Source organism: Sebastes fasciatus, chromosome 22 (genome assembly GCF_043250625.1).
Source record: "Sebastes fasciatus isolate fSebFas1 chromosome 22, fSebFas1.pri, whole genome shotgun sequence".
NCBI classification, from domain to species: domain Eukaryota; kingdom Metazoa; phylum Chordata; class Actinopteri; order Perciformes; family Sebastidae; genus Sebastes; species Sebastes fasciatus.
The window spans coordinates 16,563,273-16,581,014 of NC_133816.1; the positions used below are offsets into that span (position 1 = coordinate 16,563,273).

Below are 17,742 nucleotides of genomic sequence, written 5' to 3' on the forward strand. Positions count from 1 at the left end.
ACGAGAAAAAAGAAAATAAAAACACGTAAAATTACTACTTTATAATATTATGATTTTATTCTCTTAATATTATGACTTTATTTTCGAAATCTCAGATTTATTTTTTTTCCTCAATGTGGCTCTAATACTCGTTGTACCGTCCTACCATAGACCTACAACAATGATAAATAAATATGAAAATGTAAACAAAAAAAACAGTTATTCATTTCCATTTTTAAAAATCCACAGGGAGCCACTGGAGAGGAGCTAAAGAGCCTCATGTGGCTCCAGAGCTGCAGGTTGCTGACCCCTGACCGATATGGACAGAAAAACTATGGAGAAAAACATAAAAAAAAAGATCTAAAGTTCATTAGATGACCTTCAGCCTCTTGTGGAAAAAAAAAACTTCCAATTATTAATTTTTTTTCACCGGTTTTCACAGATGAAAAAAAAAAAATTCATTTTTGCTCCTCAGGGCTTCCGCACAGCTTTGTTTGACAGATGTTGGTAGACTGGTGGAAGTGAAGTGAAAGTAGCCTCCACTCAGCCAATCCTGACCCCTGTTAGAAGCAGTGTGAGAAGAGCCATAGAGAAGCTCTGTAGCAGCAGTATAGTCCAGCAGGTGTCATGTTTCAGTGGCAGGCGGGGGTGGGACTAGATCACCCACATCCACAGAGCTGTTGCAAAACTTCCGCTCAGCAGACTGCTGTGTCTGCCAGAAAAACACATTGAAAAAAGGGAAGTTATCGTGGATCATATCGTGACCATGGCAGGTAAAAAACTTTGTTAATAATGCATTATTCCATATAGCTTTTAAGTAGTTAACAGCGAGGGAAGAAGAACATGTTGTTTTTGCAGAGTGATGAAATCCAGATGTTGTTTTTCTCTGCTTGAGATACTGAAGCTGACACATCTGCAATGCAATGCACTTCTCTTTTTTTCCATCCTGCTTAAATGTCAACCTATATATAGGATATTAAAGTCAAGAGTATATTTGTTTGTTTGTTTGCAGATGAAGCAGCAGTGATGGTGGAAGGTGTCAGCCCAGCTCAGAGCCCTCTGGTCGCCATCAGCTTCCAGAGAAATGTCCGCAGGAAAGAGAAGTACCTGGAGGCTGAGCCCAAAGCCCTGGGGGTAAGGAATAACTGTTCTTTGTTTACATTTTTATTTTTATTTATCATTGTTGTAGGTCTGTGGTACGAAGGTACGACAGAGTATTGGGGCCACATTGAGGAAAATAAATAAATCTGAGATTTCGAGAAAAAAGTCGTAATATTATGACAATAAAGTCATAAGTTTATAAAGTAGTAATTTTACGTGTTATTTTCTTTTTTCTCGTAAAGTTATGACTTTATTCTCGTAATATTTCGACTTTTATTTCTCGTAAAGTTATGACTTTATTCTCGTAATATAACAACTTTTTTTCTTGTTAAGTTGTGACTTTATTCTCATAATATTACGACTTTTTTCTCGCAAAGTTGACTTTATTCTCGTAATATTACGACTTTTATTTCTCGTAAAGTTATGACTTTATTCTTGTAATATTACGACTTTTTGTCTCGTAAAGTTGACTTTATTCTCGTAATATTAAGACTTTTGTTTCTCATAATATTTGCAGTACATCTGCACTTTGGCCCTCACTGCATTAGACTTATATACTATATACTTAGACTATAAACTATGTTACCTTCATCACAATGCTCAAATGTTTTGCGGCTCCAGACAGATTTTTTTTTTTTTAAATGGCTCTTTTGATAGTAAAGGTTGCTGACCCCTGGGATAGTGTCTTTCTGTCTGAAACTAATACATACCAGGAGTTCTGCAGTCTTGATATGAAGTATTCTCTCTGCTGTCCCAGATCACTCAGATTGGCCTGAGTGTGTTTCAGATCACCTGTGTGGCCGTGTTTCTGTCCAAAGGCCTGAATCCTGAGACTACAGAGATCCCTTTCTTCATTTCATCTCTACTGGTAAGCACATGGATATTATTATATTGATATTCAAATAACAATGCAAATTTCCTGACTGTGGGACAAATAAAGGATTATCTCATCTTATTTTATCTTAACATGATTCAAACTGAAATAATGTGTTTAACTTTATAAGTATGAAACAGGTCTGAAGTATTTAGATTGAAAAGTTTTATAATACAAACAGTTCCAATGGCATATAGGAGTACAAATAAAAAACTCCCATTATACAAATGGTGAAATAATATTTATAACCATTATTATAATAACAGTACTTTTTTTATTATTATTTTTAAAAAGGTAACTTATAAAAATTATCTTGGCTAATAATAATTATAATAACCATATTTTTTTATTATTATTTTTAAAAAGGTAACTTACAAAAAATGATCAATGCAAAAAAAAAATCTGCCTGTTTCACAGATAAAAAAAATTTAACTAACTTTAAAAGTTTATCCTGGCAAAACCTTTTTTTCCACTTGTTCTTAAGTCATAAACACAGGAGAGAAAACTCTTTATAAAACTATTTATAAAAGACTTCACCACAATTTTCTTTTCTCATTTACCTCAGAGCTTCTGCACATTTATGAATCTGAAGCCATGAAATGTTTCCAGCATTTTTGCATGAAGAATGACGATTAATCAGTTATTAAAACAGTCGCTGATTAATTTTTCTATAATTGGCGAATCAAGTTATTGATTAATTAGCTAATGGTTTAAGCTCAATTTGTATATATCTGTTTTTAAATACATCATGTTTTAAAAGTTCTTAATGTGATTTGTATTTCAAATCTTAATCTGAAAAGTAACCAAAGCTGTCAAATAATTGCAGTGGAGTAAAAGTGAAACGTCTTATTGTCCCGTTGTCTTGTTTGCAGCTGAAACTTTTGGTTGTGTGATTTGTGTTCACAGGTGATTACAGCTGGGATTTTGGCTATAGCAGCACAGAACCTCCATCTACCAACGGTGAGTTATCTGCTGGAGAGGACACAACAACACTATCGCCAGTTCTATACAAGCAACATATAATAACAAACTACCGAATACAGGTAGTATGTTAATCCTCTGATTTACAGAGACTTAACATATGTCACCGTGTGTATTATACCCCACATAGGCTACATCAGTTCAGTCCCAATGCATCAACTAAATGCCCAAGATGTGACTCAGATATTTGGGATCTCATACACATGTTTTGGAAGTGCGCCTACTTGAATTATTTTTGGAACAATATTTATAAACATATGTCAGAATCACTGAAGAATAAGTAAATAACCAGGACCCCCGAATATCTGTATTGGGAGACATAGAAATGCGAGTTTAATTAATAACGATGAAAAGAAATTAATACTATTAATAAAGACAGCAGCAAATATATATATATATATATATAAAATATAATATAAATAGAATAATAATAATATAAAAACAAAATATGTATATATACTGTATAAATATGGGACAATGTTTATATAGGCCTTTTTTTCCATCACTTTATAGAAAAAAAAATCATGTGTGTATACTTATAATAATATAAACTATTATAACTACTATATATAATATAATAAAAACATATTAATGAAAAATATTTAAATGATTAAAATAAATAAACTCCCATTATACAAATGGTGTAATAATAATTATAATAACAATAATTATATATGTGTATATATATAATTATAATAACAATAATTATATATATATATATATATATATATATACACACACATATATATATATGTATAAATTAACTGGAAATCTAAGCATCCCTTCAATAAAACAATAGTAAAGAGATCTACTGTCATATTGCACCCCCGAAAAATGTATCTACAATGTTAAAGGGCAACCCATGAAATCTGACAGGATATAGAACAAACTTGTTAACAATATACAAAAAAATTGAGGATGGGGCAGTTATTTCTTTAGAAAAATATAATTTTTTTAGGGCTGTCAAAGACAAAAACGCAAATTTCTTTTAACGCAACTTGTGATTTCTAGGTTCTACGTCTAGGTATGCCCTAATTTTTGTATGTGAACTGAAGCTATGACAGACTGTTGGAATTAATGGGAAATTGAGAGGATGCTGAATACGTACGTGTGTTGTGTGGTGAAGAGACGAGGCAATGGAATGAGTAAAAGTTTTAATGATGAATGTATTGACACATAAAAAAAGAAGAACAAAATATTTGTAAAAAGAAAAATACTGATCCAGCCTAATGCCTTCCGAAACTACCAGAACATATTAAAACGTCTTTTCATGAGAAATTAAGACTGCTACCAGTCACTTCCTCTGTAAAATGAGTCACTGAATAACGTTGAATTTAGCTGGTTGTTACACAAGTTCACCGGCCCTGTCACACTTGTCCTTATGTGGCCCGATTCAGGCATGTTGCTCCTTTAACTGGTAGCCAGCAGTGGCAGAGTGCACCATTATTAAAGGAACGGGGGAGAGAAGCAACAACATAATGCGCCGCAGATGAGAGTGAAGCTGGTTAATCCAGCTGCGACAATTCAAAGTAGTTGTACAACGGGTAGATTGAACATGATTTTTGCCTTTGCAATTTGAATTTCGGGATTTAAAGGTGCTATTGAAAACATTGATAACATTGAGCCGCTAGATGTCGCGCTCTTCCTCCTGCGTTACATTGCTTTCACTTCACAACAGGCGGTTGCCAGTTCGTTGTACAACCTGCATATTTTGTGGTCAAGTGGAGTTAGACTCAGACAGTCATGTCAAGTGATGAATTGCAACATCAGTTATAGTTTTTTTCCACACTCACTGGCAACTTGATCGCTGACGACGCAGAGAAACCACGTGATGCCAACATCGTTCTACCATTGGCTCACAAGGCAATAAACAAAACATTCATTTTTGGACCCGCCAAATCACAATCCTAATAATTATTTCAGGGAAAAGCCATACTTTTATTCGGCACCTTTCTAAAAGCTCTGCGGATACTTTTTTTTTCTTTTTTAATTATTCATCTATATAAAAATGTCATCAATAAGACCTTTAAATATCAAGTCCTTTTCTCTTCTTTTATCCAGCATGTAAAAGTTTTTTTTAGAACCAAGCAAATCAAGTGTCATCTTATGGAAATATTATGTCTTAAAAGTCTCCTGTTTTTTCAGCTGAGGGCGTGTTTGGGGATGCAGATTGTGGCCGGCGGCGCCTCCGTCTTCAACATGATCTGTTCTCTGGTTAAAATGGAAGATTTGCACTATATGTGCTATAGTTATCACTATGATTCCAACTCCTCTGATAACAACGAAATCTGCCACAGTGTTACGGTGAGTTGCTGTTTGCTCTTTATAAGAACAATATTTTCATGTTTCAGAGTTGAATTAGATAAATAATGAAACTGCAGCGTAGTGTAGTGATGGATTATAACAATGTATTACAAACATTTTACATTCAAAGTTACCTTTTAAAATCTGGCTGTGTTTGTGTGACCAGAGGAGGAAAACAACCAATCAGAGTTGAACAATTTCTGTCCACGTTCAGCTGCTGTTTTGAGCGGCCTTGTGATACCACACATCATATTTGTTCATGCTTTTCATTCATTTTTTTTTTCCTATTATCTTTCTCAAAGCATAATTTCTGCCAATCTTATCCCTTTTACAGAGCACACATACACACTTTTTTGCTGAGAGTATGGTCATTCACGTTGCTCTGGTGGCCATCTCCCTCACTCTGGCCGGCTACTGCTGCAAGGTGGTCAACTGCTGCTCGCCAGCTCCCAAAATGGTGAGTAAAATGCTGACAATAGCTGCAAAGATTAGCTGTGTCACAAATCTTGCAACCACGTCTGATTCGATCATGGAGGTCCTCCGGATGACTGGTTCCCAACCTGGGGGTCCCGACCCCAAAAGCTTCACGAGGGGGGTCGCAAGGCCTACTTGATGTTAAAGGGACTGTTTGTAAGAATCAGAAATGCTTGTTAGCAGCGACACCTGTGGCCGTTAAGTCAACAAAAAGTCAGCGTCGGGCTCGCGCTTGTGCTCGCTCTACATAGACATGAACGAGCATCGCTCAAAACAGTGAGGCGACACACGTCAGCTAAAACCACAATATCACTCTATATTTCAGCTGCTTGGCAGTAATGTTAGCTGACCAGACGAAGGTCTCTCCATGAATCAATGCTGATCCTAGTGTTGGCTTTTCCTGCTTCAGCCTCCCGACCGCGGCCGGAGGGAACAGGGGCGACACCGCAGTTTTGGTCGGAGACGATAACGTTTCTCGCTGCGGAGCCCAGTCACTTCACAAGACACGGAAAACCTCTGTTGGTCTGGAGGAGCTGCAGCATTTATTTCTGCACAAACGTCCACTGTACATTCACTAGATATTCTCAGAGCTAAACTAACTCTCCTGCAGTGTGTAGTGTGCATGCATACACGTGAGAGTGGAGCGAAAGCGCGAGAACAAGCGCGGTGTGTGAGTGAAGGCAGGCAGGAAGAGGAGCAGAGGAGCAGAGTACAGCAGAGACTCCGGCCCTGGAGACCAAAGCTACGGTCTCCCCCGCGTTCTCTGACCGCGGCCAACACTGTTTAACAGACGGGCTTCACTAGATACAACTTTGCGGTATTGGTGCTTCCGTGTAGTTTGTGTTGGAGTCGGTTTACTCAGTGATAGAAAAGGAGCCCCATAAGGCAAAAGGTTGGGAACCACTGCTCTGGATAACAGGTACACTTAGGACCCTAAGTCGAGTTTCATTACAGTAACTTAATCGTAGCAGTCAACTATTCGATGGCTTATATTTCTTCTTTTTCTCTTTTTCTGTCCCTCTCAGCCGGTGATCACTGTACAAGCGCCCCCTGCCCAACAGTGAGGAGACAAAGTGGACGAGCACAGAAGACAGATGTTCGGCTACATATAAATGCTACACAAATTTAAAGCTGCACTAATCAATATTTTTTATATTAACAATGGATCAAATGACTATGTGTAATGTGGAAGGGGTTGAAAAACCCCAAAAGAGTTTATCATGAACTCCGCAGTTCCCTCAGCTCATTGTTTTGGTTCTCTATAGACTGCTATTGTTATCATCATCAGCCACTGTGCACTACCTGTCCAGCAGCAATCAGCAGACAGACACAGTTAGAGACTAGCTGGTGAACATAGTGGAGCATTTAGCAGCAAAAAGAGACAGATATTGTTCTCAGGAGTTGGTGGAGAACAAAACCAGAGCAAAAAATGGGGGACTGAATCGGATTTGCATTCATCAGGTGGATACAAACACGACTGAATGTGTCTGCTGGATGTGTAAATATACAAATATCTTCTAACACATTTGTCGTATCAACTTTTTAAGATGATAATATGTCAATTGTGTGTTTACAGCTTGCTACACTTCACCCAAGTGGTAAAAAAACTAAATCTATGAATGCAGCTTTAAGACAGAACTTCAGTATTTTTTGTAAAATTGCAACATCCTCACACTTTGTTTGCATGTTACCATTTTTTTTTTCCATTAGTTATGTTTTTATATGTATTCCTTCTTTACTGTTAACCTTAATCATAGTCTATTTTTGTCAATTAAAGCGCTACAGTATGCACACGGGACTAATACCTAAAGGAAAGACATTAAAGCGTCTCTACGGTATGTAACTTTGGCTCAACTGTGAAATCCACAAGAGGCATTCGTACTGGATAATGTGAAAATGTAATGTGACAGTAGCATAAGTAGAGAAAAAGTCATGAACAGGTCAGTAATGTCAGTTACACAGAAATATGTATCTTAACTTAGCGAGCATTAGCCAAACTGTAACAAGACAAAACCCCAAAAGTGAACTGATTTGATGAGGAATGAGTCCTAAAACCCGGAAATGAGTTAGCATTTTACCACTTCCTGTTCCCTTGTCTGGAAGTCAGTGGGTTTTATGAATGGGTTTTATTTAGATGCCTGAAATAAGGTCTTTGGTCTGTCTAACAAGTGGCTAAATGAGACTACTAAACGTCATCACGTTGCCTCGCCATTTGTGGAGATTATCTTACGGAACTCGATTGCTTATAAAATTCAACTTTTCTTTTATAAGAGGAAGGTTGTGTTACTCATTTGAAAGGTACACAGTGCTGCTTACATGCAGCCAATTTAGAAACATCACAGAGGCTAAATAATTACAACTGTAGAGAGACAACAAATAAACGTAACACTTACAGCTTGAGTAAAATCACTAATTGATGCACATTAATGCTTTTCTGAAACATATTTCTCCAGATTGTTGGTTGCTTTATGATGATCATTACCTTTATAATGCTTTATAGTTGTATCCTTTTGTCACTGCAACTAAAAACCATGGATAATAAAAGCTAACAAATGAAAGGGAGTTTCAGAGTTGTTCCTATTTTCCTTTCTCTTCCATCTGTACTCCTACGTCTGTGACAGGAAATAAGGTTTCATGTACGCTACAAAACAATCTCATTTTATTTGTTACACAATGTAATAAAAAGTGAATACATTAAACATACATGATACTGAAGACATGATCAGAATGATAACACTGGGGGTACACTGGACAGAGATGTGCACATTTCTGCTGGACAGCTTTTATGAAGTTACTGTATGGTCCTGTTCAGTTTACACATAACTATCTATGACAGTGTCATGTGGCACCACAGTTACTTAAAGCCCCCCCTCCAGTGTATTTTGGCATTTCAATGATATTTCATATTTATTTTAGTCATTTTAGCCATCAGATTAGCCCAAACAAATTGATAAATAACTTAATTGTGTGCTCAAAGTTAAAAAACAAAACAAGGTTGTTGGTAAAATGGGATTATGATGTATGACTATAGTAGAAGCTGCAGGTCAAAGGTCATCGTCCAAGCTGCAGGAGCACTCATGCCAAAACGGCATTTCAAATGATGGACCTCGGTAGCATGTCTATCCGTCCTGCGGTGTGCTGTGGGCTGCGTGCGGCTCCTCAGCGCAGCAGCAGCCAGACGGCCGCCTCCCCAGGAGGAGACGGTAAAGAAGGGAGCGAGTGAGATAGAGTCGTTGTGTTGAGCTAATTCTTGTCTCATTGGTGGTCTGATGAACAGTAAATTCATGTAAACTGGGTTGAAAAAAACGATGCAATCTGGTTGCCGTGGTAATGAATTACGTCTAACTATTAACCACACCCCCCATTCTCTGTTTGAGAGAGAACGTGAAGGAAAGTAAAACTGACTGGAGGGGGGCTTTAAGAAGGACATAAACGTTGAGGTTTGCAGGCTCCACTCTCTCATATCTGCAGTTGATCTGCCCAGTGGCTCTGTGGGAGATCAGGGAACAAATTAGTGAAAGCAAAAAGTACAATTCACTCGTACATCAATTCTTAAAATAAATATTTAGCTATGGTCTTTATTACAGAATGTAACTGTGGATGTAATTTCCTTTTTGTTCTCTTACCTGGGATGCAGACGGTGTGATCACCTCCAGGTCGCCAGAGCAGCCGTGTTTATGGCGGATGAGACTCCCCCACAGCACAGAGCGACGACACGCCGGGCATTCACCCTCCACTGGCAGGAGGTGGGACGGCTCCGACTTCAGGAAATGTTTAGCGAGGCAGGTCACATGACTGCTCATTCCACAGGACGGGTGGAAACAGCTCAGCTTTTCTGACACCTGAGGAAAAGAAGAGACAAAGATGTACAGACGGACTCACTTTACTGCCTTACTGCTGACTGACTGTACTGAAATAAAGCTTATCTGGTACTTCACTATTTAAAATCACAGTCTACCTTGACCCGCCCTTTACAGAGAGAACACCTGGATGTCTCCTCCTCCTCCTCCTCCTCCTCCTCCTCTCCTACAGACTGCAGCGGCAGCTTCTTCTTCTTCTTGGCTCTCACACTCCCAAAAGCGATGGGGATGTGCAGAGGCGGCTGCAGACTGGGCTCAAAGTCCATCCTGTACTCTTGTTTGAGCCAGCGAGCCGTCAGCGGCAGTCTGTTCCAAGGCGCCACCCGCAGCATGTTGGAGACGACGCGCCAGTGGAACTGCAGGCTGGACTCTTTCCTGGAGCGCCGGGAGATGTGGGAGAGACGCTTGGAGGAGTGAGGGTTCTGCCACGCCCACTCAAACTGACAAAGACAATGAGGATAGTTAGAATTATTCAGCATGTGAGAAAAAGGACACCAGGAATTGAATGTTCAAGGGATTTAATTTGAAAATGAATTTTTGACAGACGCAACACATACAGTACTAAATCTGATTGGGATTAATCATTTGATAGATTTATTTTAACATATGTTAGTGAATAACATTTAAAGGGCCCACAGACACCCTTCATTTAGCAGCCTGATATCTCCAGGTGAGTTAGTTTGGAGGTTTAGAGCAGCAAACACTGAAAGAGTTTCAGAGTGAAGAGATTATTTGATCTCCTTTTTGATCATATATTTCCAGGACAACTAAACTTTCTTACAAACAGTCCCTTTAAGCAAATTTTGAAAACTGGCATGGCCATTTTCAAAGGGTTCCCATGACCTCTGACCTCAAGATATGCGAGGTTCAGGGGTTTTTAGCCTGGAGCCTGACTGACAACAATAGACATTTCAGGTAAATACTGCTGACTCTTCAAATTTTTGGATGGAACAGACTACTTTTAACTTTGGTACAAAATACTGTCCAGTCACTTCAAACTTACTCACCCGAAGAGCAGCAATATCAGAGGGAAAGCCATGTATAATGAGGACCATCTCCCTGAACAAAACAAAAGGAATATATGTCAATAATTATGTTATTACACAGTACATATCCATCATGTAGTGCAGTATCCTACCATGGTCCTCTTCCACTGGTCCTCTTGGCTCCTCCTCGGTGTCTTCCAGCGTTGTGTTGTCCGATCCTTCGCTCAGGATTCACAGTGAAGCCGATATAGATACGACCTTTATATTTAGGATTAGTGCAGTACAGCATGTACACACCACAGAAGCTCTCTACCTCCACAACCATTGTTAGTATTACTCAGCTACTACTTTAACTCTTAACTAGTAAAACCATTAACAAAAATATGAAAAACTATAGTAAAATATGAGCCAATTAAGTTGTGATAATGTTGACATTCTGTCGGTAACATTAGGTATACTCTAAAGCAGATTATTTAAACATGTTCACTCAGTTACAGAGCTGACTTTCAACAAATGAGAGGTTTGTTTACATTCGCATGGGTCCTGTCTAGAAGGTAACTCGCAAACTGCTGTTTGTTTTAGTAGCCTAAGAAACTGCCTGATTAAAAACATTATTATAAAAAGGACTCAATGTGTCACTTTAAGAGACAAATAAAACACGCACATTACAAATAACAACTGCTCTCATTTATTCTGGTCCTGTAAATTTACATGTGAATTGTGGAAAGATGTCAATGATTTTATACGTGTTAACATTTTCTCAGATTTTGCGCTGTACTATAGAAATATCATATTTATATAATAAATATATTAAATATTATAATATAATATTATTATTATATATTTTATAAATATTAAAATTAATATTATATTTATTATGTTTGGTTGCTATGGTTACAGTGACAAAGACAATAATGCATTTTTTTATTATTAATTTAATTTTAATTCTCGCGAAGTTCCACATTCACAAGTGTAAATTTACCAAAACAAAAAAAAGCCTAATTTCTTTGTATTTATGAAAGAAATGGAATTATATCTGTCAACAATTTCTTCCTCACAAAACAAAAAAGCAATGAAAACAATGAATGTATGCAATATCTTTAATGTTTTTAAGTGAAATTATTGTCATACTCTCACGTGGTCTTTTTTTTATTGTTATTTATTTATTTTATTGTGTGTTTTTTTTTATTATTTTATGTCGGTTTTGTTTCATTTCTGTTGTCCTTTTATTTTTGGCACAGCTCTTTGTTTATTTGTCGCTATGCTTCTTCTGTATATAAATGTTTTTTAATGTTTTCTGCTGTTACTATGGATACTGTCATTTTGAAATAATTTAAAAAAAATAACAACTAATTAATACTTCTGCAAACTGAGTCAATTTGAAACATATATTTTCATTAATATATGAATCACTATTAACATTTAGTTCTTATGGGTCGTGTCTAGAAGGTAACCCGAAAACTGCGACAGCTTTGGAACAGTTTATTTTAGTAGCCTTGCGAAACTGCCTGATTAAAAATCCACTATAAAAAAGGACTCAATGTGTCACTTTACGAGACAAATAAAACACTCACATTACAAATAACAACTAATCAATACTTTTACATCTCAAACTGAATTTGAAACATATATTTTCGTTAATATATGAATCACTATTAACATTTAAGTCCGTCTTTCTGTAAGGACACCTAATGTTGTGATTGGCTACTTTAAAGAATAAGTCCCGCCCATAATGTGTATACACGGCAGCTGATTGGCCAACAGTTGAATAGGTCCCGCCCATAATGTGTGTATACGGCAGCTGATTGGCCAACAGTTAAATAAGTCCCGCCCATAATGTGTGTATACGGCAGCTGATTGGCCAACAGCTACCAACGTTCTTCTCTCAGTTAAGAGGTTAGTGACTGAAATTAGCAAGAAAACGGGTAATAATCGGGTATATTACATTTTACAACAACATTTTTTGTAATGATAATCTTCTAAAACAATACTTTAGTTCACAAACTGTGCTGCAGCAGTGTTTTTAAGAGATATAGACGTTTTAAAGTTGAAGAATAGCAGTACTTCCGGTGTGAGCATGTGTGTTTACCTGACTACTACACTCAATTAGAAATCTAAAAACTACAAACTGAGCTACTGTAACGTTACAGTATATGTTTTGTTCACGCAGACATGGCTATTACAGCTGATCACATCCGGGATAAACTCATTAAGGAGCTGGAGGCAGCACACGTGGTAGGTTTCTGGTTATTTGTGTTTACATGTTCTGCTAGCTCGATGCATGTGTGTGCCAGCATGACTGTAACTTGTATCTTGTCTATTACAGGATGTGGAGGATACATCACCCAACAGATGTGCTGCCAGCTTCAAAGTCCTGGTGGTGTCGTCCAAGTTTGAGGGCAAACCACTGTTACAGAGACACAGGTATTAGTTGTAACTATCATATATAATCATGTATAATGCATGTTTGCATTGTGTCATGGCTATGCAGACAGTATTAATACCAGGATAACAGATATTGATTTGTAAATAGAGTGATTTTTGGCAGTCATTATAGAAAAATCACACAGTAAATGATCAAATAATAATATCCGGGCGCCAGACAGGAGAATAGTCAGAACTTCTACCATGTCACTTTAAAGAAAAATATTGAGATTTATCCCGGATAGCCCATTACCTTTGCTACAAAAGACACAAGATAAATTAAAAACCAACCCATCATTTCATTTGTATCAAATTAAATCTGATTGTATTCAACCCCAAAAAATATGTAATCAAATCAAAAATATGGGTCACACTCAAAACACATTTTACACACTATTTTCCTATTAAAGCAAGAAAAACCAAACTCAAATAATGAGTCCAAACAAAAAAACAATTATCCTTCAAATCATTAATTCATCTCAGAAATCAGAAATCATTACTCATTTAAAGAGGACTCCAGATAAAAGTCAGTCTTTTAACTGTGGATATGGGTCTGAATGAATGCAGTTCAGTTTCATTTAGTCCAGTTCAGTTCAAGGGGTGAGGGTTTAGGTGTTGGGAGGGTTTGGAGAAAAAGAGGGAGAAGCCTGGAGAGTGTAAAAAACTCATCTTAATGGCCCAACAAAGGCAAGGAGACCTCAGTAGCATCCAAACAGGTCCAAGCTGAACAAGAATCCAGTTAAAACACCAGTTCCAGGGATCCGCACACCTCCAACAGTGCCTTGTTGTCCAAGCCAGTTCATTGAATTTCAACCGGTTCTTGGGCTCCTTTGCTGCTCAGTTTAACTTCTTAGATGTCACTGTTTCGCTTTAGTTACAAAAAAAATGAATTCAACTGAGATTAGTTCCTCCTTCATCCTCTCTCTGTTCACCTCCATGCTGCTTTTAGTTGGTTAAACTGATTTTCCCCTTCCCCAAGCTCACAGGTGTGTCTCATTTATCTCCTCAGTTTCTCCTCCTTCTTTTCCTGTCAGGGTGGAAAAGGGCTATTCTGTGTTTTTCCTCTTTTCCCCCTTTCTGCTACAGCAGTTTGGGTTAAAATAACTCTGGAAGTGCCGTGAAAGTCCTGTGTTTTTTTGACCCACCCATCCAGCCCGACCTCGTCCGTACGCAGCATTGGCCGCATCTTTATACTTCCCGGTTTACAATTACATGGATTACATACAAATTGATTTCGTGCTGACCATCACGAAAACAATGTGTCTATGTACACGAATCAATACATTAAATTTTGTGACTATTTCACAAACTTTGACAGCCTTAATTACTGTTCATGTCCTGTACACTCACTAACCTTGTGTGTTGTGTTTTAACAGGATGGTGAATATGTGTCTAGTCGAGGAGCTGAAAGAGATCCACGCTTTTGAACAGAAGACCCTCACACCAGAACAGTGGGAGAAACAGAAATCACAATGACACACACACACACACACATTGTTTCACACTCTTTCACACTCTCTACTATAAAACCGGCCTTATACTTCTCTGACATGTAGAAAGAATACAAGTGCTCTCTGTAATTCAACAATATTGATATAAATGCACTGGAATGATCTGATGGCAATAAAACTCTTGGACGCTGTATTTTGTCTTTGTTGGTTGTTTCCTGTGAGTCGTGTCACTGAATATTGGATACATATTATTATGACTTTGCCACTTAAAGGACCAGTGTGTAACATTTAGGAGGATCTATTAGCAGAAATGGAATATGATATTAATAAGTATGTTCTTTAGTGTATAACCACCTGAAAATAGTTGTCTAGAGGTTAAGGGACCCCTTTGAAATAGCCATGACTTTTTTTCCTCGCCAATATTTAGCATGAGTTTGGAGCGTTATTTAGCCTCCTTCATGACAAGCTGGTATGACATGGTTGGTACCAATGGATTCCTTATTTTCTCTAGTTCCATATGGTTTTGTTAATGCGTTAAAGAAATTAGTGGCATTAAAATGAATTTGCGTTAACGTGTTATTATCATGTTAACTTTGACAGCCCTAATAAAGATATAAAATTGACTTGACTACTAAATGGATCATGAAGTGAGCTTGTTTTTTAAAATCATATTTTATGGCTGAAATGATAAATAAATGTAAAGTGCAGTCTCTAGAGATCACTAGCAGAGCTTTAGTCCAGTGAAAGAGCAACAGCAGGTCCATGTGTGTGGAGCTAAACAGCCTCTGATGAACAGATGAACAGGTCCGTAATCAAGTGAACAACATGTAAAGAAGGGGCTTTGAATATAAATTAGATGAATCAATTTACAAAACAAATCATCACTGTAGAGCATAATATGTTTATTCCCTAGTGTGTGTGTGTGTGTGTGTGTGTGTCTAGTGAAGCCTCACACAAAGCTCAGAGGTCTCCATGAGGTGTTATTAAGAGCAGGCAGACCCCCCGCCTGAGTGGTTTACAGGGTCACACATTACAGCTGTGTGCTCTGATCAGTCAATCTGTGGCTTCTCTCAATAACATACAGCATTATGAATACCACATTTTATCATTAATCTTCTTTACAACTGTATATAATCATACAAAACTATAATGGTTTTGTGTATAATTTTCACTATAATTGTTAAAACTATTCATAGGTCAGTTCGGATACGCTGGACTGCTCATCTACATTTTACAGAGCGTTAGGCGTGCAGCTGAGCATGACTTTGTTTACCAGCTGAAATCCATTTGACTTGTATTTGTGACTAAACCGTTAATAAACATGTTTTCCAGCTAAACTGGGCTATGACAGTGGCAACCTTGAGAGTGTGATTTTGCTCTTAACAATTGGTAATCTATTTTTTCCCCCATGGTAAGTGTGATTCTCTTAATTGGGTGTCTTTTTTTAACGCTAGAGTGAAAATACAGGTATTATATGAAACTAGAAAACCTAAAGAATTGGTACCAACCATGTCATACTAGCTTTTCGTGAAGGAAGCTAAATAAACGCTACAAACTTACGCTAAATTTTGGTGAGGAAATTACCATTTTCAAAGGGGTCCCTTGACCTCTGACTTCAAGATATGTGGATGAAAATGGGTTCTATGGGTACCCACAAGTCTCCCCTTTACAGACTTTCTGATAATCACATGCAGTTTGGGGCAAATCATAGTCAAGTCAACACACTGACACACTGACAGCTGTTGTTGCCTGTTGGGCTGCAGTTTGCCATGTTATGATTTGAGCATATTTGTAATGCTAAATGCAGTACCTGTGAGGGTTTCTGGACAATATCTGTCATTATTTTGTGTTGTTAATTGATTTCCAATAATAAATATAAACATACATTTGCATAAAGCAGGTATATTTTAGTATTAAATACTTAAATCTCCCTTTAAATTAAGGTACATTTTGAACAGGGAAAAAAAATGTGCGATCAATTTGTGATTAATCGCAACTAACTATGGACAATCATGCGATTAATCGCTATTAAATATTTTCATCGATTGACCAGTATAAAGGAGTTTGCTCAGTTGTCAAGCAGTATGGAGGCTATGTAACTTTGGGCATCATGTGATAACAGGTGGGTGTATATGGGGAGATCATAATGCTCGTCTCTGTTCAAGGATGATCTCTTGTGTTGGCTGTGAATGAGAGATGATGAGAGATGATGGTGTTTTATTGCAGGACAAAACATGTTTCACTTGTTTTACCTTGGTAGCTTCTTGTGTATGACACATTCAGGTGTCAACATATCATTTACATCCCCAGATTTACAGTGTGGCTGAATGCTGATTTGATTTCATCCCTCAGTGAACGGGAGACAGAAACAGAGCGAGAGCATCAAGTGTGTGTGAAGATTACTTCCACCACTTACCCTCCCGAGGCCCGCTAATGGAAGAGCCGACATGGGGGAGAGTGTGTGTCTTTTGTCTTTTGAGTAGGTTGGGAATGAGTTTATTCACTGGTCAGGACAGCTTGTGTCTTTTCAGGGTTGGACAATATGACATTAACCTTGTAATTTATACCACAGCAGTTTTCCCTTGAGAGCTGTGAGTGACAAAAGGAGAAACAAAACAGAATCATGGAAAATAATTGTATCAAAGGAGGCACCTTATTCTGTTTTATAAATCTTGTCTGGTTCAGCCCCTGCAGACTAAAACTGCATTTTTCTCCCCCGAAACTGAGCTTTTTCAGGGAAACGTTCATATAGTACATTCAACAATAAAAAGTGGTACAACCAATAAAAACAGTATTTGAAAGACATTGTTGATCTAAAAAATTAAAACTAATTTAATCAATAGAAAACCATGTCATGTCAGGTTTTCTAGAGTTATTTAGAGGGGGATGACACTGGACCCAATGCCATGGAACTTTTTTTTTCTTTTTTTTTTTTTAAATTTAAGGTGCTCTATGCCAGTGGTTTTCAAAGTGGGTCCGGGGACCCCCAGGGGTTCTCGAAAGGGTTCCAAGGGGGTCCCCAGCTAAAGGGGATTTTTTTTCTTCACTATAATTCCATTCATAAGAAACACGATGACAGAATGTATGATTATTTTGGTCATGGGTTTCATACACATTCTGTCATAAAACATCTAAAAGCAAAAAAAAACAGATGGGTCGTGGTCTAATTTGTTTAGTTTAGGGGTTCTTGACGTGAAAAAGTTTGGGAACCACTGCTCTATACGATATCCAGAGCTACTAACTATTTGCTATGTAAAGATATAGAGGAGTAATGTCTACCTGAGCAGAGCATGAAGTCACTCCCTCTG

General features: G+C 37.6%; 3 protein-coding genes across 6 annotated transcripts in view; 2 read left to right on the forward strand and 1 right to left on the reverse strand.

Annotated features, from left to right (window-relative positions):
* The window catches only part of LOC141760961 (bolA-like protein 2), a 246,952-nt gene extending 232,327 nt beyond the window's left edge, over positions 1–14,625 (forward strand). The window contains exons 1-4 of one of the 4 annotated variants that reach the window (XM_074624083.1): positions 12,365–12,455; positions 12,730–12,794; positions 12,886–12,983; positions 14,360–14,625. In XM_074624083.1, coding sequence (XP_074480184.1) covers positions 12,732–12,794; positions 12,886–12,983; positions 14,360–14,459 — 261 coding nt within the window. In that variant the 5' untranslated portion in view covers positions 12,365–12,455; positions 12,730–12,731 and the 3' untranslated portion in view covers positions 14,460–14,625. Of the gene's footprint in view, positions 1–12,364; positions 12,485–12,574; positions 12,639–12,729; positions 12,795–12,885; positions 12,984–14,359 lie in introns of those variants that run through there. The other 3 variants (XM_074624084.1, XM_074624086.1, XM_074624085.1) reach the window with 3 other exon arrangements.
* LOC141760959 (membrane-spanning 4-domains subfamily A member 4A-like) lies at positions 612–8,271 on the forward strand. Its single transcript, XM_074624081.1, has 7 exons — positions 612–752; positions 992–1,113; positions 1,838–1,948; positions 2,861–2,914; positions 5,081–5,239; positions 5,574–5,696; positions 6,739–8,271. Exons 1-7 carry the CDS (start codon positions 746–748, stop codon positions 6,775–6,777), a joined length of 615 nt encoding a protein of 204 aa, XP_074480182.1. The 5' UTR covers positions 612–745; the 3' UTR covers positions 6,778–8,271.
* slx1b (SLX1 homolog B, structure-specific endonuclease subunit) lies at positions 9,030–11,021 on the reverse strand. The gene is made up of 5 exons (XM_074624079.1): positions 10,712–11,021; positions 10,581–10,632; positions 9,672–10,013; positions 9,340–9,555; positions 9,030–9,202 (listed from the first exon to the last, which is right to left on the reverse strand). Exons 1-5 carry the CDS (start codon positions 10,882–10,884, stop codon positions 9,173–9,175), a joined length of 813 nt encoding a protein of 270 aa, XP_074480180.1. The 5' UTR covers positions 10,885–11,021; the 3' UTR covers positions 9,030–9,172.
* Positions 14,626–17,742: the final 3,117 nt, after the last annotated feature.